Source organism: Rhyacophila brunnea, unplaced genomic scaffold, assembly GCF_057557595.1.
Source record: "Rhyacophila brunnea isolate RB1 unplaced genomic scaffold, BYU_Rbru_1.0 scaffold_2, whole genome shotgun sequence".
NCBI lineage: Eukaryota > Metazoa > Arthropoda > Insecta > Trichoptera > Rhyacophilidae > Rhyacophila > Rhyacophila brunnea.
In genome coordinates this window covers 43,539,248-43,562,781 of record NW_028232859.1, presented here as the reverse complement: position 1 = coordinate 43,562,781, position 23,534 = coordinate 43,539,248, and the positions used below count along the sequence as shown (strand labels likewise).

At 34.0% G+C, this 23,534-nt stretch overlaps 2 protein-coding genes across 4 annotated transcripts in view; one reads left to right on the top strand and one right to left on the bottom strand.

Annotated features, from left to right (window-relative positions):
• Positions 1–11,292, bottom strand: part of LOC147072356 (cytosolic carboxypeptidase 1-like) — a 175,996-nt gene extending 164,704 nt beyond the window's left edge. For 2 of the 3 annotated variants that reach the window (XM_085947034.1, XM_085947032.1), the window contains exons 1-2: positions 10,899–11,292; positions 8,371–8,502 (exon numbers count right to left, since the gene is read on the bottom strand). In XM_085947034.1, coding sequence (XP_085803160.1) covers positions 8,371–8,497 — 127 coding nt within the window. In that variant the 5' untranslated portion in view covers positions 8,498–8,502; positions 10,899–11,292. The remainder of the gene's footprint in view (positions 1–8,370; positions 8,503–10,898) is intronic. The other variant, XM_085947033.1, reaches the window with a different exon arrangement.
• Positions 11,293–15,814: 4,522 nt separating this feature from the next.
• Positions 15,815–22,106, top strand: LOC147072355 (uncharacterized). The gene is made up of 3 exons (XM_085947031.1): positions 15,815–16,013; positions 17,201–17,337; positions 21,899–22,106. Exons 1-3 carry the CDS (start codon positions 15,860–15,862, stop codon positions 22,079–22,081), a joined length of 474 nt encoding a protein of 157 aa, XP_085803157.1. The 5' UTR covers positions 15,815–15,859; the 3' UTR covers positions 22,082–22,106.
• The last annotated feature ends 1,428 nt before the right edge of the window (positions 22,107–23,534 follow it).

Genomic DNA, 23,534 nt, shown 5'->3' with positions numbered 1-23,534 from the left:
GGCAACCGTCAAACGAGGTTATTTTAATGTCGTTATAAAGTTTGTCAAATTTCGAATAAGTGTAAACCTTCTGAAATATAAACTTACACGCGACGAAGTTTAAAAAATCTTAATATTATTATACTCACAAAGAAAGACCGAAGCGATCGTGACTTGGCAAACTTAGCTCCCTCTTTCAGTGAAAAAGTTATCAGCGCACGCGTCGCCATTATCCTCCCTCAAATTTGAATCATTTATGAAATTGGTTATTAAGTCGAGTACTTATTATAATGTAAAGACTTATTCGTGTAGAACGTTTTTTTTTGAATATTACATTACTAGCATATTATTACATTACTTAAAACTTGCATAATCTACAGGTATCGATCGATTTCAGTTAGTATTCAAATAATCACCGTCTTCATATTAAGTATTATATCGATTCAATAATGTCATCATGCAAATTTCTAACAAAAAATAATATTTTCATAAGCTCTCGTCGATATATAAATAGGTATATTATGATATTCAAAGCTTAAAAGAAATTTTCATTGAAACAGAAAAAAATGTTGACTTTCAAGGCAACTTTTTTACATAACAAAAATCTCACTAATGAAACCAAATATTTTTTTTAAGTTACGTATATTTCAATCGATGGCAACGATTTCTTTCGAATTGTTATTTATTATTATTATTATTAAACTGGTGCTAGGGGCCGTTCAGGTCCATGGCCAACTGCACAACGTTTCTCCAGGCATCTCTGTCCAGCGCTCTCTCTTCCCAGTTGACTATCCCCAGCCTTTCCGCATCCCTTTGAATGTTGTCCGCCCATCTCCGTCGAGGGCGGCCAAGAGGTCGAGTGCCAGCTGGTGTGCCTTTGTAAATCCTATAGAGATTTCTAGATCTTTCAGATCGTACAGCGTGGCCCGCCCATCTGAGCCTTATTGACCTCAGAATATTAGTGATTCTAGGTTGGTATCGGTCGAAGAGCTCAGCGTTTGTGCGGATGCGCCACCGGTGGTTCTCATTGACGGGTCCAAGTATTCTCCGGAGGATTCTGTTTTCAAACACTTGGAGCGCCTTTTCTTGTTTTTCCGTTAAACCCCACGTTTCACATCCATACATGACGATCAGTTTGATGACTACGTTATACACCCGGAATTTCGTTTTGATGGACAGCATTTTGGAGCTGAACAGACGACTTAGCGCGAAGTACGCTGTATTTCCACGTCTCAGTCGGTCAGCGAGCTCTAGGGACATTTCATTTTTAGAGGTAATGTTGGAGCCCAATTACTTGAAGAGAGAGGTTCTCTCGAACGAGGAGTTTCTTATTCCAATGTTTCCAGAGGGTTCAATGCCTCTTGTCATTTTTGTCACTTGGTTTTTCCCACATTTACTCGTAGGTTCAACCTTTTCGCTGTGTCCTCCAGAGGAGTAAAAATATCTCTGACTTCTTCTTCAGATTCTCCGAGCACCACCAAATCATCTGCGTAGCACAATATTTTATGGGACACGTTCAGGGTAACTCCACCTTCTGCTTTCAGAGCTTCTCTAACGGCTTTTTCTAAAGCTAAGTTGAACAGCATTGGTGATAGGGAGTCGCCTTGTTTTAGTCCTGCTGACACCTCAAAAGATTCAGATATACTACCCTGCATATGAATTCTACTTCTGGATCCGTCCATGCATACTTTTATTATATTTATAAGTTTTGACGGTATTTCAAATTCTTTCAAAATATTCCAGAGAGCTTCTCTATCGATAGAGTCATATGCGGTTTTAAAATCTACAAAGAGACAGTGTACATCTTGGGCGTATTCCCATTTCTTTTCAAAGATTTGGCGCAGTGTAAAGATTTGATCGGTAGTACTGCGGTTTCGTCTAAAGCCGCATTGGTAGTCACCCCGAATGTTTTCGGCATATGGCAGAATTCTTTCGAGAATAATGTTCGACAGAACTTTGTATGCAGTAGGAAGAAGAGAGATGCCACGGTAGTTTGCACAGTTGAGTTTGTCCCCTTTCTTGAAGATAGGACAGACCAGTGATTCTTTCCATTCTTCAGGGATCTTTTCTTCCTCCCATATTTGTTGCAGTAGCTCAAGCATGGCACTAAGAAAGGTTTCTCCTCCATGCTTGAGAAGCTCCGATGGAATATTATCGTTTCCTGCCGATTTGTTATTCTTTAAATAACTCAGTGCTCCCATAAACTCTGCCTATTTGGTGACGGTATAAGGGGTTCTGCTGTCGCGATTTCTGGCGATTCCAAAGGTTCATCTGGTACAGAGCGTTGAAGTAAGTTTTCAAAATGGGACTTCCATATGTTTAGCACTTGCTCTTTGTTTGCCACTATCTGACCCTGTTGATCGTGCGTGATAGGTTGAAAGCCTCTTTTTTTAAAGCTCACTTTCGAGAAGAATGATCGAGTTTTATTTCGTTTTGCTTCTTCTTCCATCTGCTCAAAATTACTTTTGATGAAGCTTCGTTTGCACTTTCTCAGATGCTTTCGGACATTTTTGCACGTCTCGCTATATCGTTTCTGTGCTTCTTCGGTCTGCGTATTTTGCAGATAGAGCGCTCTTTCTGCTCTTCTCTCCTCCACCATTTGTCGGCAATCATAATCAGAATTGTTGGTTATCACAATAACAAAATGTCAAATGCAATAAAGCTGGTAGGTATCTGATTGAATATTTTATAATACGCACTATCAGTAAAAGAGAGATCCAGAAATTTAGAGTAGCACAACGTGGTATGGAGAAGTGCATGCTGGGCATAACGCCAAAATATACATAATATAAATAAATATACGCATAAAGGACAAAAAGAGGAAAGAGTGGATAAGGAAGCAGACAAGGGTTTGCAATGTGATAGAGTTTGTTGAAAGCCTCATATGGATATGGGCTGGACACATAGCTCGAAGAAGGGACAATCGTTGGACAAATTTAGTCATCAAATGGTATCTAAGAGGTACAAAACGTCCACAAGGTCTAGAAGCCGCTGAATCGATGAAATGATAATGTTTTGCGGAAGTACGTGGCAAAGCAACGCAAAGAATCGAGAGAAGGGGAATCAGCTTGGAGAGGCTTTCATCCAGCAGTGGATAGATTCAGCAGGCTGATGATGATTATAACTACAGCTTTTTTGTTTTATGACATATCTGGAACGCTTACATCCAATCAGTGGCTGTATCAAACGCAAGTATCTGGGCATGAAGAATGTATGTAGTACCCGTAAAAGTACAGGAGTCAACCATGGAAATACCACAGTAAAGTGGGATACGAGTAGCAGTATCACTGTGAGCGGCCTCCTTTTTCTTTCTCGTGAATGTTAGTTTTTATTGTTTACTAGAGTTTGCGCTCTTTCCTGTATGACGTGTAGTTTTTATTTAAATTTTGATTGTATTCTTGTCTCATATTATATGTTGACATTTTTATAAAAATCATACTTCAGCGTACGATTTTATCATTTTTTAATATATATTATATATACTATTAGATATCGTCAAGACAAATCGTTTGACACCTTAACTGTTTTTGCTGACGAGAGCAACGCGAGGTGATTGTTGCAATAATTGCATATCACGATCACCCTCATCTTAAGAGGGATCAACACAACCATCGAGATATTACAGGAATATTGTTAACCCGTTAGCTGGTGGTGTATTAATACCAACGTACTGGGTAAGCCAGTTCCAAGCCAACTATGCTGAGTTCACGGCCAAGCTACATGGTATTCCTTTGATAGAACATGGGCACAATGCACATGCGGGCACGAGCATCAAGATACTGAACACGTCCTTTAGAACTGCCGCTGATAGGATCCGACCGAGCGGAGCTGTTTGCCAGGGTTTATCTATGGGCCCGATTGGCCACGCCGAATTGATATCAACCAAGGTCAACTTTGAGGCATTTGAAAAGTTTTCTGCAAGGTATATATAGAAGATGGGATAATTCCTCCTTACATTTATCACTTTCAACTCCTGACTTATCTGATTTGGCAGTCAGTACACGGGAGAGGACACTTCATGTCACTAAAGTGAAATTACGGCAGAGCAAGTCAATTTTTTTTTAATTATTTTCTAAACTCTTTCTTTAATGCTGTTTCGGGACAAGGAAGTGTGGCACTAAAATATTTTCATTCAAACACGTTTATAGCATCATGGTGCACAAATCGCTGCGACAACTCAATCATTGAGACAACTTGAATAATTTGAAAGTATAAACATTTTAAATTGTGTACTTCAAATTTTGTTATGCAGTCTAACAATAAGTACCGCATTGAAAGAAATAGTGCTACGCCAAAAGAAATATAAGTAAAGTTATCATATATTGTAAATATCATAAAATATTTGTAAAATTTCTTTTATTGAAAATGCATGTGCATTTGTAGAAATGAATATTCACAAAATAGTCACGCGATGCTTGCGTTCAAATGTATCGCCCCGTATTTACCCTAATATAAACACGATTCGTACTATATTATAGTCATAGGTGTCGGGGTTGAAAGTATTGATTAATGATAGCGCATAACAGATAGATACTTTAAATGTTTTGTATGGTATATCATATATTTTCCATATGTAAATATTCGAATACTCGTAGTATAAAATAGTGATGTATTTTTACATAGTACCCATCTATATTTAGGTCGTTCATAGTGAAGGCTACGTCCCAGACAATATACGTAAATTTTGCTGAATATTATCATATAAGTAATAAAATAGTAAATCTACGAGCATTAATAGACGAATCTATATAAAAAAAAGATATGTGCTCGATTTGAATACGAATAAAATCCACAATAGGTACAACTAGAAAAACCTAGGAGGATAAAACGTGATTTATTTTTTATAGATATTATATTAGTTTAAAGACAATTTTGAAAAGATTATGATGGTTAAACAGCTAAAATAATTTAACCTTTGATTCTATTTCAACGAAACTATATCTTTGTAAAATTATACGTAAATGTTGAGTAAAAAGAGTTGTCTTGTTGGCGAAAGAAAAAGAGTTTTGTCTTCACATCAATTACATGTCACGTTTTGTTCTTGGTCTCATTTCATTCGAGTCGCGAATAGCAAAAAGTCGCATATCGTCGTCAATGTATGGCAACTGTGCACGGAATTATCGTCAGCACTGTAATCCACTTTGTTTATCTCAACTCAATAATTTATTTATAAAGTTACTCACAAGTGAGTCTTAAGTTAATATATATTTGTTTATGTAAAAGACATAATAGCCAAAGTAGGCAATATACATGATATATTCTTTGATGCTTTGAATGCAATATGTAATAAATTTGATTATCAATGGTGTAATTGGTTACAAAAAAATTGTTAGTTCTATGCTGAGGATGATTTTTCGATTTTTCATTACGCATTCACCCTACTGGCGAAATTGCCGCACCGCGTGTAAAAAACGTTATGCATAATTCCAACGGCGGTAAGTAAATTGTATCGACATTCCTAACATCACTTTCAATCCGATCATAAAATGTATAAAGTGAGCGAGTAATAAAGTGGCCCATAAAAATGGGAACTTGAATCACGAAAGCCGCGTATCGGATTTCGAGTTAGATATTTCCAGCGGAACCGGAATTACACGGTATTATTTGGCGGGTATTATTTGAAAAGCGAAGCACACTTGGGCGGTGTGGCGTGATCCTGTTTGCGAATTTCCGCGTCGAGACGACCCCAATGTACGAGAGGTTGTGTGCTCGATCGCATGTTACCTCGCCGCGCGTTTTACATCGATGTATAAGAAATTGATGCATAAATCCAAGCTATTATGCAAAGCGTCAGGAATTTGCTCCTTATTAGATTACTTTTATGGTGGAATTTTGTTACAGTACAACAAATTACATGCGTTGGTAGTATTGGTGTGTTTGGTATTTTTTCATTACACAATATATAATTTAAAAGCATCTACCTAACAGAAAAAATATGACACAAAATAAATTAATGTAGTAATCTACTATATCATCGAAAAACCCCTAAAACATAGATATTAGACATACATAATTTTGAAAACACTAATGAAAAAATATAGCTAATAAAAAAATCTTTTTTGAAAAAAGGAAGACACCCGTCAGGAATCGAGCCTGCGTCTCTTGGGTATCGCGCCCTGTGCATTACCACTATGCTACGATACCTGCTCATCAGCGTTCTTCCAAATCAACCCAGGAGATGAAGGTTCAATTCCTGCCGGGTGTCATGCTTTTTTCAAAAAGATTTTTTCTATTGGTTATAATATATTTTCTCAAGTGTTTTTCAAAATTATATATATTCAATAATTGGAATGGTACATTCTTAAATCTTGTGAATTATTCGTTGAATAAAAGAAATAGTTAATTAAAAGATAAAACATTTTATAAATTATTATCATAGATTACATAAAGTAAACGTTAAAACTCTTGAATGGAAAAGCTATATCATTTACATTGTCGTATATAAATTTTATTATATTATGAGAAATGCCGTATGAAAAAGTTCAGCCGTACATGTAGCTATCAATATATATACATATATATCTACATACTATGCTAATATTACGGTAAGTCAGATTACATAAAGACGTTGTGTACTATATGTACTGAAGATATTGTGAAGCACTTCCACCAGTGAATAATGTTATTATGTAAACTGTAACGCTAGAGTTACTCATGGTTGTATGCGAAGAACATTAATTATCTGGAAATAGGATGACACGGAAGTAGTGTGCCCAACCATTGATATATTGAAAATGAAAATTCTGGTCACGTTATGGAGACAAATGACACAACATTATTTATTTTTGGACTTGATTCGAGAATCTCTTAGGCAAGAACTTTGAATACGATGCTATTTTTGAATATAGTTTCTAGCCACTAAAATTGTGCAATTTTTTATTCTGTTTTCTTTGGAGGCAGGAATGACACGTTTCACACAAAACGAATGGCGGAATTATTATATCTGCACAGTATGGCAATAATTTTTACATACATGCATTCATTTAAGATGTATTGACCCATTGAAATTACTTGTTTTTTGCTTCCTGATAGTAATTAATTTTATGGATCAAGTGCTAAATAATACCCGGACTGGTCTACGAAATCGATGTCTGGATGTTTTTTTTTATTATAAATAACCATGCACTTTCTTTCTCGTACAAGGTGGATAGGAGAATTAGTTACATTGATGTATAGTTAATTATGTTCCTCCATTTATATCATTAATTTTCTTTATGACTTTTAAGTTTACATTTCGTAAGGTTTTGGGAGGTAAATTTCATGGTTATGCGAGTTCTGAGAGTCTATCGCTTATTTTCTAGTATAGGGTAGTCGTTGATGACATAATATGACATGCCACACAGTTTGAGATATGCAGCCGTCACGTGGAAAACAGTCATCGTCCCTCAATTCAAATCTCTTAAGATAAGCTCGCACTGCTCCGTGGTCTGTTAGTATCTATGTGAGTTCGTGTGATATTTTTATGTTCCTGGCAAGAGTGATGGCAGAGTTTACGTTTGGAATAAATTTCTGCGTTACTGATCCTATGGCGGATGTTGTGTATCTATTGTTCCATAGCTCTATTATGTCTTCGTTTAAATTTAGTAACTTAGGGGAAGTATGTGTAGGTTGAAGGTCTTTTATCTGTTGTGGGTTGTTTAGCCTATTTGTCAGCTTCTTCGTCCCCGGCTATCCATGTGTGAATTCTTATCCAGAAGAATCTAGGGTTTGTTCCTATCATACAAAGCTGTGTTGATAGTCTTAAAATGTACCTTACTAGTGGATGTGTAGATGTCAGGATGTTAAATAAACGGACAAATACGAGACTGGAGGTTTTCGATATGTGGCTGTATCAACATCAACGAACCATGAAGATATCCTGGGCTGATCACATTATCGATGAGGGGATATTAAGACAAGCCAATAAGACAAGAGAAGTTATAGCTACATACTTCGGTCATGTGTTCCGCATGGATAAGTATGATGTACTCCAACTCATATTGCAGGGGAAGGTAACGGAAGCATAGGTAGTAGGATATACACTTGGCTATAAAATCTTCGTAGGTGGCTCAATGTCCAAGATGTTGGGGATCTGATACGACTGCCCCAAGATAAGGAGGTGTACTTCAAGTTGTTCGCCAACTTTCGATAGAAGACGACACCAAACAAATAAAAGGGAGATTTACACGGAGAAAGTAATTGAGGTGTTATTACTTGATATCAGGCGCGGAACATGACGCTGACGCAAGGAAAATGGTGTGATCTATTACCTGCCCTTTGTTGGAGCGTGCTAGGGTGATGCCAATAAGCACATAGGTATGTGAATAAAGCAAAAATAATGTGGCTCGAGAATAAAGTGATAGATTAAAGTTACCCGAACTTTTTTTGTTTATTAGTATTTTAAGAACTTACCTTGACTAGTTGTCCTACTATGAAGTTTTGCAGTCAGGCTTCTAAGGAGTTCAGCATTATCGCCAGGCTTCTGCAGCAACAGTGTCACCCTCTCAATCAAATTCTCAGTTATTGAATCATCCGCCATGCCTACTAAAACATTAACCAAATTAAAATAATGTATATACTACGCTCTTATAACACATCATTATGAATTTTATCGTCGACGTCAACCCACGCCTTTTCTGCTGAGCTACGGCACTGGGTCAAAGAAAATGACACGACCGTATGCTTATCTTATGCTCCGAGATTAGAGTCTGATAATGGGAAATAAGTAGTAAGGTAAATAACTATATACGGTACATATAATAGCATCTTTACTTTCACCTTATCTCAATACTCCAAAACTCAAAACAGTCTAATTGATCGAATTGATCGAAAGTCAGCACCATACGATTACTATGTTTAGTAGGTTTTACGATGCATAAAATAAAAACTTGCCATTCAGGGGTACCATATCAGTGGATACCAGAAAACCTGGACTGGAATGAGGCTATAAAGAAAATGTGCCATAGTATGTGGATAGATTTTCACCCTAGGGCATCATTAGAAAAGGGGAAATGGAGTAAGTCGATTCTACCAACACCACGAGAGGTGCCCTGGTTTGTAGAGTCTTCTTTGACGAGGAATGAGCTTAAGTTAATACTGAGGCTAAGAACAGGGCACACCATGGGCAAAAGATTTGATGTCCTCATGGGAAGAAGCGAATCGCAGCTCTGCGATGAATGTCATGTTTTAGAGGACATTGTACATATAGCACTGCAATGCCCCAAATATGAAGTTCACAGAGTACAGCTGCGAATTGCAGATATCTATGAGAATGTCGACGAATTGAAGGGTGTCCTGGCGGTGGGTAAGACGGAAGAGCTAGGCAAAATTGTAAAGTTATTTAACAGAATAGGAGTGAGGACCTGATCGACGGATCCCCTTCTAGAAGAGAAGAGGCGATATGACAGCGAGTCGCAGTCAAAGCCTCGGTAAAATCACAAAAAAAAAAAAAAACTTAAGTAAAAGAAATGGAAAATGATTGATATTTTCCTTCCGTCTTCGATAAATAATTGTTTAAGTGCGAAAACTTGGTTCAACGACCGTTTACACGAAGCGGGGAGTATAACGCCCCAAATTAAGGCTAAAACCTTTTATGACTGAGGGCCATTTAAAATAACAACTTCGCTTTGTAATTTCCCCAAAGATGCATGGGAAACGGCACTATTGTCTACAGCCTGGATTGGGGATTTCGTGATTTGTAGTTCGAATGGAATGAGTCACAAAGGGGTCTAATTTTATGAGACTCATCGTTTGAATTAAGCAAACAAAACAACATTAATTTATTTAATTTTGATTAAAAAATATATATTAAAGTTGTATAATCAAATTACATTTATGACGTTTTCAAACCGAAGCAAATCGGATATTAATAAAAATAAAGTTTATATTACGTTAATACAGTTATAGATGTTATAGTATACATTCATAACTAATATTTTTTTTATTAAAAGAGTTCAATTATTAATTTATATAATGATTTATTTACAAAGTATATATAGAATTAATGTTTAATAACATAGTTTGGTGAATACAAAGTAATGTAAACAATTCATAAATTATTCTGTAATTGTTAAATTAAAACTTAATTATAAAACGATAATTTAAATCTATTAATTCAATTCAATTCAATTAACTCTCTGTTAAAGGAGAAAATAAGCTGCAACGGTTAAATTATATAAAGCTAACTATTAAATTTAATACTAAAATGCCATCGAAACTTTCAATAAACCAAATAGAATTGCTCAAAAATCTTCGTACATTTGAATACCCCACATATTTATAAATTACCAAGTCATTATTTACTATTCATATGTTTGCCAAATAATACAGATACATTTCTAACACTGCCTTTTAACAAGTTCACAATTTAAACATGAAAAGACATATTTTATGATAATACGATAAATAGATAATAATACAAATAAGTCATTTACTAAATAATTATTGTATTTTGATTCGCTAACATTTAAGTTATTCAAGCAAAATGATTTCAGAAAGTAGTTGCTTACTATAATATTATTGTTAAAGAATTAAAAATAGATATTCATTTAGGTATGTAGATTTATAAAATAATTAGATTAGTAGTCTCGTAATGTAATTTAACATTAATAATGAAGTCATTAATGGTAATCGATTTACATTTTTTTTTAAATTTAAACTAAATAATTGGTATATTTTAAAGTGACGTGACCTACTGACAATGTATGTATATATTTTTTGAATTTAACAGAATTCGATAAGAATGATTATGTTTGCAATAATATAACACGATTTTGAAATTAATATATGTTACATTGTAACTAATTTGTATATTAGTATGAAACCATCTTATAAAGTATGACATAACATCAGGTGTTTCATGGGAATTAAGAGAATTATGTTATTTAAATATTGTTCTACGGTTATGATAAATAAAATGAAGAACGGGTATTAGAGCTTACCTTTCAATGAAAATATGACAGTTGATAGAGTCAAATATTATATACCGGCGTTTCTTATGAAAACTTCGCGTTCCGCTGCAATAACAAGCTATCTTTAGGCGGTGGCGTTTCACACTGCCGATCTGTCAAAGTAAACAATACACCGATGACAGCAGACGCTCGCGATGTCCAACATGTTTTGGATGACAACAAAATAAATTATGAAACTACACGCGACAGAGAGATAGTACAACTACTCAACACAGCTGTGAATGCAAATTTCGCGTCGTGTTTTACGGTTGGCGGTGAGTTTTATTTTTAATTTACAATCCCGCGATGTATTATGATAGTGGTGCCGAAAGCAACCGAATGACAAGTGAATTGTTGTGTTTACTTTGAAACGTCAAAGTGTTCTGAGATTCGAGACGCCGAGCGCGTAGTGGTCGGTGGACGCCGGCGGCGCCGTGCGAGAATGGCGGGGGAGACGCTGAAAAAGCACAGTGTATATATTGCGCACGCGCGAGCTTTACTTACACACTACTAAACTTTTCGTTTTTATCCCAAACAAAAAACCGTATATAAATGAATACAATAATATGATTTCCTAACACCTAATCCTATCGGCTACAATAGTATACTTATGCCATGATAACGCAACGCAAAAAATCATGTAAAAAGTACATGTCATGATTTATCAGGTGGAGCGAGCGTTTCCGATCGTAAATTAGTTGCAAATATTTTAATTTGTGGAAAATAAGAAAGTTTATTTGGTAAGGTAATTAAAAAGTTATTGATGAAATCTGGATTTAATTTAAAACGAAAATTGCGAGCATTCTGGTCGTTATTTTTATTGCAATAATCTACTTTTATAATGTACTTGATCTAATATCAACATCTACATATTCTCACAATAAAAACTTTATTAGGTAGATAATTTATGATTTTAACTAAATACGAATCTTGATACAGTATTATCTCAGCAAAGAATTAAATGAATATTATTTCTGGTTCTGATATTATGAACTCATATCTTATGCTCTTATTACACGAGCAGATTCACAGATTAGACGACTATTACACGCAACGATTAAGCTAAAAATAATTCATAACATGCGTTGTAAGGGTTCGATACAAAAAATTAACGGTCAGCCTGGTGTCAACACTAAACACCCTTTCTTCATAATAATTATCATCTTTGTTTAAATGTCATCAAAATTTCACTTGGATAAGTAGCAAGTTATTGTAGCAGCTTATATTTTTGTATCGTATTATGACTGTAAAAATAATGAATAGTCAGGCGAATTTTATTATAAACCCAAACGTAAAACTGAGTCGGACTTGGATGCTTCCGGCTTTAAGCCACCCCAATCGTCAAGTCATGTCGGGCTAAAATATATTCTTATTAATCTGTCTATAATATAAACTGATATTTCACGATCCGTCCGAATGATCAGTGTGAGTCACTGAGTCTGAAAACCTGCTCGTGTAATTTGCACTTTAGTGGTACTTACATATTATGAATCATATCAGAATTGGCGCTGAAAAAGGCATTCACAGCACTAGAAGCCTCTGCCAAAAGAATGGGCTTACAAATAAACGAGGCAAAAACTAAATACATGCCTGTCTATGTCACACCACGAGAAGTCGCACAAAAGTTAGATATTGGTGCATACAAGTTTGAAACGGTCGACAGTTTCATATACCTTGGATCTCTTGTAACTCGAAATAATGATATTACAGAAGAAATCAACAAGAGAATCATGTCTGCGAATAAATGCTACATTGGTCTGTTAAGACATTTTAAGTCCCGCTTACTATCTCGTCGAACTAAAAGCACTCTTTACAAGACACTTGTAAAGCCAGTGCTGACCTACGCATCGGAAACCTGGACATTAACTCTGCGAAATGAACGAGCCCTGAACATCTTTGAAAGAAAAATTCTCCGCCGTATATATGGACCGATCAGGGATGGCACCAATTGGAGGAGAAGATATAATGCTGAGCTCTACGGGCTGTACGAAGATTGCAGCGCAGTTCAATCAATTAAGATTGGGAGACTGCGATGGCTAGGTCATGTGCACCATATGAATGACAATGCACCGGCAAAGAGAGTGATGTCCAGCAATCCAATAGGACGTAGAAGAAGAGGTAGGCCAAAGATTCGCTGGTTATATGGAGCTGCCAGTGACTGCCGTATTCTGGGGGTACCAAATTGGAAAGCGGCCACACTGGATAGGGACAGGTGGAGGGAGCTGTTGGAGGAGGCCAGGACCCACACCGGGTTGTCGCGCCCCTGATGATGACATATTATGAATGTAGATATAAACATAGAAAAACCTGCAAAAATAATATATACATACTTTGCAACACATGACAACAGTAATAATAAAATTTAAAGTATAATATCTCCATATTATGGTTCCGCTAACAACATCGTCGCTACTTCGTCCCTTGGCGCAGTTGCTCAGAACAACAGTTTCATGTTGCAACTGACACAATCTCAGAGGTTGTCTAGTCACAAAGTTATTCTTCTCCGGTACTCCAACATTCTTATATTCTTCCACGAATGATCAGTTACAGCACTAGGTATTTATCTGTATTCTAAAACGGTTCAACTTTTCCTAATCAGCGACCTTATCTACCTACAACCCACATCGCAAAACATTATTTTTTTAAAATTTATGTCATTCAAAATAATAAACCATCTGACCATTTTCACATTGATAACAAGTGAGAGGTATCTGTTTCAGAATACCCTCACTATATCTTGAAAAATGTATTCTGATCTATCTTATTTCTTACCCTGTCTTGGTTGTAGTTCCACACACCATTAAATTTAGTAAATACCCGTGATATTTAATCTCGCTAACTACTTCTAAATAGTTTCAAATAAATACTTTTTCTGTCATGCTTGAAACTTATATACGATAAATATAAAAATATGTGTATACTTTACCAGCCATTTTGATAGTACAGTAAGTTGATAGTTTGTAAAGATGAGGTTAAAGTGTCCACTTTTACAATTCCAATAATATCTAATACACATATTATAATTTATAAACCAATAATTATTTATTTGTTAGAACAAAAAAGAGTAAACGAAAAATATGTCAGGCAAGTATTAATACGTTTCTAATATTATTATTGAGAAGATAATAATTTTAAGACATTGAAATGATTTGACGTTTAATAAAAACAATACAACTTGTTAAACGTCAAAAGTTTGTGTTCTTTATTTGAAATTTACATGAGAACTTTATTTTGACAACGATTATTAATTTGTTTATCGTATTAAGTGTGTATCTAGTATACCTATGAATTAAATTAAAATAAAAAAAATATATTATTGATTAACAATTTTAATTCTTTTGAACGAAAAGTTTTAAGAATGATTTTTGGACCCAAGTTATAGTCTAGCTTGAGAATTATGTAAGTACAATGAAACACTGTAAAATTCATCCAAGTTCATAGGTTTATGGTTTATATGAGCAGAATGTGTACACCATAATGCTCAGAACACGGTTTCCAAAAATAAGCCACACCGGTCAGCCAGGTGGAAATACCATGGCTCTGTAGGATCGATGTGGTGTATGGTTGGGCTGTATGTGTTGAAGATCATAGAGAAGGGCAATGCTTGACATGGAGCTGCAGCATCATTGGAAGGAAAATAACGATTCCAATTATTATCCTAGAGAGAGTCAGTTAGTCAGTCAGAGACAGTTATCGTAAATTTATTAATATTATTTTTAAAATGGAATTCATTAAAGTCATAAAATAATTTGATAATCCCAATGACAACTATTTATTTTATGTTGTTTGGATATCATAACGGTTCCATATAAATATTCTATTTAGCGTCTTTATGGTAGGACTATATTTATCAATAAACTATAAAATATTATTAATTATTGATAATACATAGCTTGAAAACACCTCAGTTATATACCTACTAGAAAAAAATCATATTTGAAAGAAATACGACGCCTGACTGACAATGGTATCGCGCCAATATGCTTTCTACAGGCCTCCTACTTAACTAGGATAATTTAAACTAGTAGGTCCTACACGCAATATTATTATTGACTATCCTATTTTGTGTTTTAAATCAGGGAATATTTATTGCTTTAATTACTAACCGACGCCCGGCTCTCGCCAAATATTTATTTATAACGTCTACTTGAACTTGCTAACAATGTTTAATAAATAATTTATTTTATTAGACGAATAATTCACAAGATTTGAGAATATAACATGTCTATTACACCTACTAGAAGAAATCACATTTGAAACAAATAGTAAAGCTATGTAGGTATGTTCAATATAATATGGAATGTTATACGAATAAAATAAATGGTTTATTAAAAACAATTGCACTACATACTATATAAAAATAAAATTGTAAATAAATGATAATTCATCTGTTTATTATTTATCATGGAATTTCTTATAACCGAAAAGGTTGCCTGAAAATATTTATGTTTTTCGATAAAAAAGATGGCCTCACAATAAATTGAAACGATATTTTGTAACCGAATTTCGTAAAATCATAAACAATAATAATTTATTGTCTACTAACCTTTTTATCTCGTGGGGTCAGATATGATACATCTCCTGTTGGATAGGCAAAAGGCCGAAGTCAGATTTGAACATATTTTTTTTGGTTACATAACTAATTTGTAAATTTAAAGAAAACCATTTAAAGGTTCGTAACACTAATTTAAATTATTGTATATCAGTGCACTTTGGAAAACAAATCTCCGAGTATGCAAAGCTTGGCACAAATGACCCGCAGTTAATTTTATCATTAGCCGTAGTGATTTTTTCCAAGTTTTACTAACGTTTACTTTAACATATTTGGTTTACACACTTATACCACTCAAATACCGAATATAATATGATTTACGAATAATCTTTGGTACTCAGTTATTTAGATTTTAGTCATTCGTATAGCTTGGCAGTGTATACGTAACAAAAAATAAAAAATGAAGTCCGAATTTATTTGTGTATTTTATTTGTTTTTATGTGGTTTTGGTGTATATAGTTATCCTCTTATAGAGAGTAATACTAAAGGAAAAGAATTAAATAATAGTCCTACAAATGTTTCGGCAGTAGCTCTGCCGACAGTACAAAATAATGGTGAGGAATGATTTACTGCAATATTGATTTTTAATGTGAGATTGTTTCCATGATATTTTACTGTGAATTTCACATATTTATTACAATATATTTGACACCATCCCTTGGTCGGTCTTGGCCTTAATCCAGATCGTTCATGAAGTTAGTCTGTTAGACCAACGTCCAACTCTCCTAATATCGGAAGGCCACTTCTTCGTCTTTCACCTGTTGGTTACCCGATCTCCAAGACTGCTCGGATTTAACATAGTTGAGAGAGAGAGAACTTGGATGTGGTTCAGGAATTGGGTGAGAGAGGCAAGACGATAACATATCTTATTGCATAATAATTTTCACATGCAACACCCCTTGGAAGCTTCGATAATATTTCACCCTATTAAATTAATAATTAATTGTGCATTGAAAACTCATAATGTATGTATTACGTACTAAAATATAATTATGTATCAAAACTTTAATAAATGTGTCTCAAAATTCACACAAGATTTGAATTTTGCGTCATTTGTGCGGTAAAGTGTTGTCAACGAAAAAAAAGACAGTGTGACCGCTGATACAGGGTTATTAAAAATGGAGCGCTTCACGAAAAAACAACGCGTTTTCATTTTTAATTAAAATTCAAATTTTGCGTGAATTTTGGGACACCATATACAAAGTGAATTATTAAATTGTGTCCATTTGATATTTTTACACGAGTGGGTAATAGTAATTGGAGCATCTGTAGGTAAAACAATTTAATTGATATTGTGTAATATTGTATTATGTACTTATAATATACTATTATGTTACCCAATACGAATCAAAACATGCGTGATTTCTAATCACAGTGTTGATAATGATGTAAAAGTAGAAATAACTATCGAGCCAGCAATATATTTGAAGATTTTCATTTAAAACTATGGAAATATGCTAAAACGTTGTCCAAGCAAAATGCTTACTCAAATAATTTGTAAGCATTACTGACCCGCTCAGAAAAACATATACGAGTAGGAGTATAGTGCATTTTATGAAAAGAGACTAACTTGAAGGACTATGTAGCTTTCATCTTTTATGTAATCATATACTTCACTTAAAGGTTTATCGTAAATTTTAAAAATGAATTTTAGAATGCTAATGTTTCTGCTTATATTTATTTTCATTGTTGTGTCATTAATTGAAATATTAAAATGTATAATCTAGTCGTGTTTTCGCAGAGGAAAAAAATGAAATATTGGCACCGGAACAAATTGTGAGTAGAGGCATCTGTGACCACACTCGGCGACCACTCATATACACCGAACACTTCATCCTGAATTCGGATCAGCTGTCTCAAGTTGAAGCAGGAATTAAGGTGAAACATAATAGTGTAAATGTAAAATGTTAAGCTATTAGAGAAAACAAGTAGTATCAGTGCAGGCTGTTTACTGCTTTGGTCTCATGCTCAGTGGATGTGTTTGTTGGAGTTCTAAAAATTTCAAGTATATTTTCGGTAAAGGATACTCGAAAGAAAATGATAAAATATTAAAAGTTATATATTCACATTTTATGCCAGTGGTTTCCAAACTTTATGTTACTAGGCTTCCCTTTTAAAAAAAATCTAATATTGGCGCCTCCCCCCTTTTAATTCATGAAATAATACAGACACCTCTTAAATAGTCAAAAAAGTACCTATTTATCGCTGAGGTTAAGGGAAGTGTGGTATCACATCAAATGCAATCATCATATAGGTATCACATCAAATTGTAACGCACAATTTAACCCACATATTTTAAATATTTGATAGCTCTGAAACAAATTAGCGCCAATATGGCAATAACCCCGAGGAGACTTTTTTACTATTAGAGTAAATTTATAATGTGTTAATCTAACTTAGCTGGTTGACCCGCCACGCTAGGCCCCTCCTATGCGCGGGCCCCCAGGTCCCCTTTATTTTTTTTTTCAGAGATAGCCAGCGCGCTTCACAATAGTATAGAAGTGAGGTATTATATAATTAGTCTCCATATCTTCAGACAGGTTTCCAAACAACCTTTTATAAGACTGTTTTTTATGTAGTTTATAACTAGCGGCCGATTTATAAACTATGCATTTGCAAACTGCAAACCAAAAGCTATATTAATTGCGTTAAACTTTTCGCGCCTCCCTTTACAACACTCCGCGTCTCCCCGTTTGGAAATCGCTGTTTTATACCATAATTCTGTACAAATATACGGGGCGACACTTTACCTACGGATATCACTGGACGATACCAATTAGTAGAGTAGCTAAATTTAGTCTTGGTGTTCAGGAATTTTCGACAATATGGGAGTGTTGGGTAATCTTTTGATTTCGAAGAGTGAGCGGATTGTGAAAAAAAATACTCAAATCACAATCAGATAACTTCACCTGTAATACAATAATGTTTCTAATGACATCGACAGTAAAGTTGGTAGTTGAACATTCCTCTGTTTTCGAAATCACATTTGATCTGAGATTGTATTGATAGTGGATTATTTAAACGGCATTATCAAGAATCACATCATAATGGTGTTTTGGTAGGGAAAGTCCATGCGTTTTAAATGGTGTATCAACACGAGCTGACAGTTTTATATTATTTGTCATCATTTTGCACTGGTGTCATTATGTCATTTTGCATTTATCATATTTTAATGTCGACTCTGGAGATATGGCAAATTAATCATGGAAAATTATACAGTACAACAACGGGTACATATCTTTGTGGGCAATATGGGGCAACTACATTATCAATTAATTGAACAGTTTAATAAATAAAAGTGATGCTAATTAATTGAATGATGATACCCGTTATATAGGATATAGACAGTTTTAATTTTGCTGCTATATTGCACTGGTGACACTTTGTCATTTCCAATTAGACATGCATATTTTAGAAATATGCAAAATTGGTAATAGAGCATAATGCAGTACAACAACGGATATAAATCGTAAAAACATATTATCAAAATAATGGTTGAACTATATATTGTACAGACAAAATAACGTGATATTTTCGGATGAATTCAATAGGATCGGTATTAAAACGGATTAAAAAAATCGCAAATATTATTGTTACTTTACTATTAATTCTTTCTCTCGCTAATATTGTCGCGTTATGGGTTGTATGTCACTATCCATATCTTTTGAAAACAATATGGAATGCAGTATTCTACCACATATTATATTTTCAGAAGTTAACAATGATTTTTTTTCACTTGAGTATTTTTTCATCGTATATTACATTACAGAATAAACATTTTATCTAGCTATAACCAAGGCTGAAAGCTTTATGCAGGTAAGACTGCTTATCTCAGTATTTTGCAAATTATTATATCTAATCATAGTAATATATTCTCATTAAGTATATATGAGTATGGCTATAGATATACAATGACATACATAATAAGTACATATAACAATATATTGATTAATATAACCTTTCATCGAATCGATCATTTCTTTTTAAACGAGTTTTTTCATAATTTTATATAAGTACCTATTATTATACCTGAATATACTATGAACAATACATATTATTAAGTATCTATATTCAAGTTATATTTTTTAGTTAATTTAACCGCAAAGAAGAGCAAAATATATATTACGTCGATACACCTATTCATTTTTGAGTGTCACAATAGTCTATTGACAAGTGAGAACTATTTATTTCCATAGTGAAAACCCACCATTTGACAGTAGGAAGTTGTTGTCGATCGTTTGTGAAACCATCAATTTCCGATGTGAATTCAAAATTTTTTAAATATGTTATCGGCACTTTGTGAAAACCGTTAATGATTGTATATTCCCCATAATATATGTATATGAACAGAAATCATGAGTTAAGTACTTATAGCATACTGGTTTCACCACATGCGGTTTCCATCTATGGGTGGTTTCATAAGGTTTCAGCCTGCTTCAGAATTTGGTTGTTGTTATCATGACTTACACAATATAATAATATATGTATGATGCTGCAAAGAACAATAATAGATTAGGTGCTTCGTCACTTCACATTTAGATGAATTGCTGTAGTAGATGATGTAGGTTAGGTTAGGTAACCAATTTACAACCTAAATTGCATTAATACCCATTACCCAATTATATTTGAAGATATCTCCTTTGGGAATATATTGATCAAATTCTGATTTTTTTTTGAAATTTTATAAAATATCTGATAATATTTTTTTATATCACCTTCTGCAAATTCAATGTTTCTAATATAATATTACGTCAGTTGATTAAGGGTAGTAAAAAGTCAAGTTGCTTTTCTCCCACGTAATTCCATAATTAAAATTTAATTAATATTAATTTAATTATTATCATGATGTCTTATCAGCTAATTAAATGAGCATGATTGCGCCATTGCGTAGATTTCTTTAGTTGCTGATTTATTAAAAATACAGAAACACTATCTGACAGTGGTGTCGGTATGTGGAGAGTCACCGACAGAGAAGACTAAACCAATTCTGAATACGATTTTAAAAATATATTTTGTAAATTTATAGATTATCAACTCAAAAATATTCGAATATGCCAATTTTGTGTCGCGGCCCATAGGTTAAGAGTGCCTGGCGTATGCATTCCGTCATTTAGGTTTTACCACCTACGCACGTATTAGTTATATTGTGTTATAAGTGTTCATCCGTTATTAGATACCTATCTACTATTGACTATGATAATGACGTTGTGTTACAGGGAACGATTAGATAACGAGGTACGATTCTCGAGTGTGGAGAAATGGGATACGGTTACATGTAAATCATACGTAAAACATTTCACCGTGACACAGTTCACCGTGAGCTTTCTAATCGGAAAGCGATGACCGTATACTACACGGTCTCCAATTTTATTAGATTTAATATGAACATTAATTCAATTTTCATAGTTGATTTTAGCAAAATTCATGAATTCAAGAATGAAAACCCAACCTTACCTAACACTAACAAATAATCCAGTACATCGGCTATTTTCAAAATTTATTTGCTGCTGGCTTCCTATAAAGTGTAAACCGTCATGAACCTGTTTTATTTAGACATGGATCACCGTCAGTACTATACGACCCAAAGAGGTTGGATTGTCTTTAATATACGGCCATATATTTCCGTTACAACAATTCACGGTGAAGTGTGATATGGCGAACTGCATACGTACAAGTTTCCGGACACGATGGGGTACACTTAAGGCAATACTTCAGTTGAGGCATGGTCTAAAAAGATCGTTGCTAGGCGATGTGCGGATTGTGCAAATGACGCGTGCCGAATGAAATATAATTTGTCATAAAAATCCAACATGCGTCCATTTAATGTTATGTTTATTGTTACATTACTAATAATAATAGTATATTCATTGACATGTTTCCTTTTTAAGTACATACCTACGTAAAGTTTTTTAGTCATCTTTACACGATTTAAGAATATTTTCATCCGACGCCATGACAAAACAAATCGACGTGCGGACACCTCGACTGTCGGTCTCCGATTGGCGACTAGTGAGAAATTTCGTCGCACCTACTATTGAAAATTATTTGCCGTTTCACTGAAGTACGCTCATAAACATTTGTTAAATATTGTGCTATTTTCAATACTTATATTATACATTAAATGTTACCATGTTAACGCAACGTGCACCCAACTTTGTAAACAACAAAATATTTTGACGACATTGAAGGAACTTTGCAGTTCAGTTATAAACCAAAAACTGGCGTCACAAAGTCTTGGCCTATCTATAGTGACTGGTTTTCTCATTTCTACTATTCTTATTAATCCATTCTGTCACAGAATTTATTTGATTTTGTAATCCCAGTAAATGCGATTGTTAGAATGGGACTGTTAGCATAACTGATGATGTGCTAAATTATGTAGGTAGGTATTGTTACAGGAATATTTTTTTTGAGTCAATTATTACTGTATTGGTTTCAGATCCAGATGCCTGTATATACTAATATAACGTGTGTGGAAATTTTCGACATGAAGAGAGCCAAAGATCGTCCAAGGCTTCTAGATGGAGGACCAGGAAATAATTGGGTGGGAATTGCAATCAACCCAGAATATGGTGAAGGTTTCTATTTTACAGTGAAAATTTATGGAGATTATTTTCTATAAAATAAATACGTTTTATTAAAATGAACTCACATTTTATTGGATGAATAAGTGATTTAAAATTAAATATTGACATCTGTTGTTTATTCTATGAAGTATTTTATCAAAAATATTTCAAATTGTCAGTTTACGCTAAACAGTGTCGCTTTGAACAATTTTCAGAAAAATACTTTAAGGAAATAATATTTTTAATTAAAAATATCTGGAAATTTATGAAAAGGTTGAAAAAAATCAATAAAAATACTACGAAGAACAAATTTCCCTAAAACAATCATCAAGAAAATTTAGAAAGTTTCTGCGATTAATTTTCATTCATACATGTATCAATAGATGTCAGCCGCTACAGACAAATAAACAATATCATAATAATGAATAAATAAAAGATGTTTTTTCGAATATAAGTATATTTGATAAAAATAGTCGGAAGGCTCAATTAAAAATAATTTGTACCACAATTTTATTTTATCACAATGTGGAAAATAGATTACTTAAAAATACGTCATTAAAAATTAAAAAATAATGACGAAAAAAATAATTTTATCCAAATCGAGTGGTACGAATGTTATATTATAATTCTTCACAGTGGTCAATATAAAACCGTGAACTTAAAATAGAATTTAATAAATAATAACATTTTATTGTATTATTACTAAAACAAAATTAAAATTTCCGAACTACGAATACATCTTCAGTCTGAGATAAAATCATTTTGACGGTCTATTTTTCATATTCGAAATATTTTGTATCTGATACAGTGTACAATATGGAAAGTGATTTTTGAATGTTTACTTACAAATTACGAGATATGTCATATTATTAGTAAGTATGCATATTTTGTAGTGTTAATATTATGCATGTGTTCAACAATTTTATATATTATTTTTAAAATGTTTGACAATATTTTTCACCATTATAAACGCGGAAGAAAACAGAGGACATAATAATATTATGTACTTACCGATAGTATCGATTTTGTAACTGGTGTACCTATTTAATAAAATAATGGTAAATTGTCGTATTTCGATATATTCATTAGAGTAGATATTTATTTAGCTAGATGGTTTCTTGTTATCTCTAAGTCCACCTGAAGGCAAGGGCGGAGGCGGTACGTCTGGTATTTGTGAGTTTTTACTGTTGTTGTTTTTAATGTTTAGTGGAGGAATTGTATTTTGTGGTTGTTGTTGGAATGGTGGTCGATCTTGTTGTTGGGGAGAATCAAATCGCGGTGGCCATTGAGGCGACAAGTCTTGCGGGAAATTCCACTGCGGATCTTCTTGCTGGAACTGAGGTTGAAATTGTGGCTGTGGTTGTAGTTGGGGGTTTGGTTGCGGTTGAAGTTGTGGTCGCTGTTGAAACTGTGGCTGCTGTGGTTGCGGTCGTAGTGGTTGTTGTGGTTGAGGTTGGGGTCGAAGTTGAGGCGGTGGCTGTTGCGGCACGGGTCGAAGTTGTGGCGGTG

Bases quoted from the DNA above. Each gene is read 5' to 3' on its own strand.
- LOC147072355 (XM_085947031.1), top strand. From the start codon at position 15,860: ATGAAGTCCGAATTTATTTGTGTATTTTATTTGTTTTTATGTGGTTTT. The intron at 16,014-17,200 runs GTGAGGAATGAT...GTGTTTTCGCAG, and splicing joins GCCGACAGTACAAAATAATG to AGGAAAAAAATGAAATATTG. The intron at 17,338-21,898 runs GTGAAACATAAT...TATTGGTTTCAG, and splicing joins AAGTTGAAGCAGGAATTAAG to ATCCAGATGCCTGTATATAC.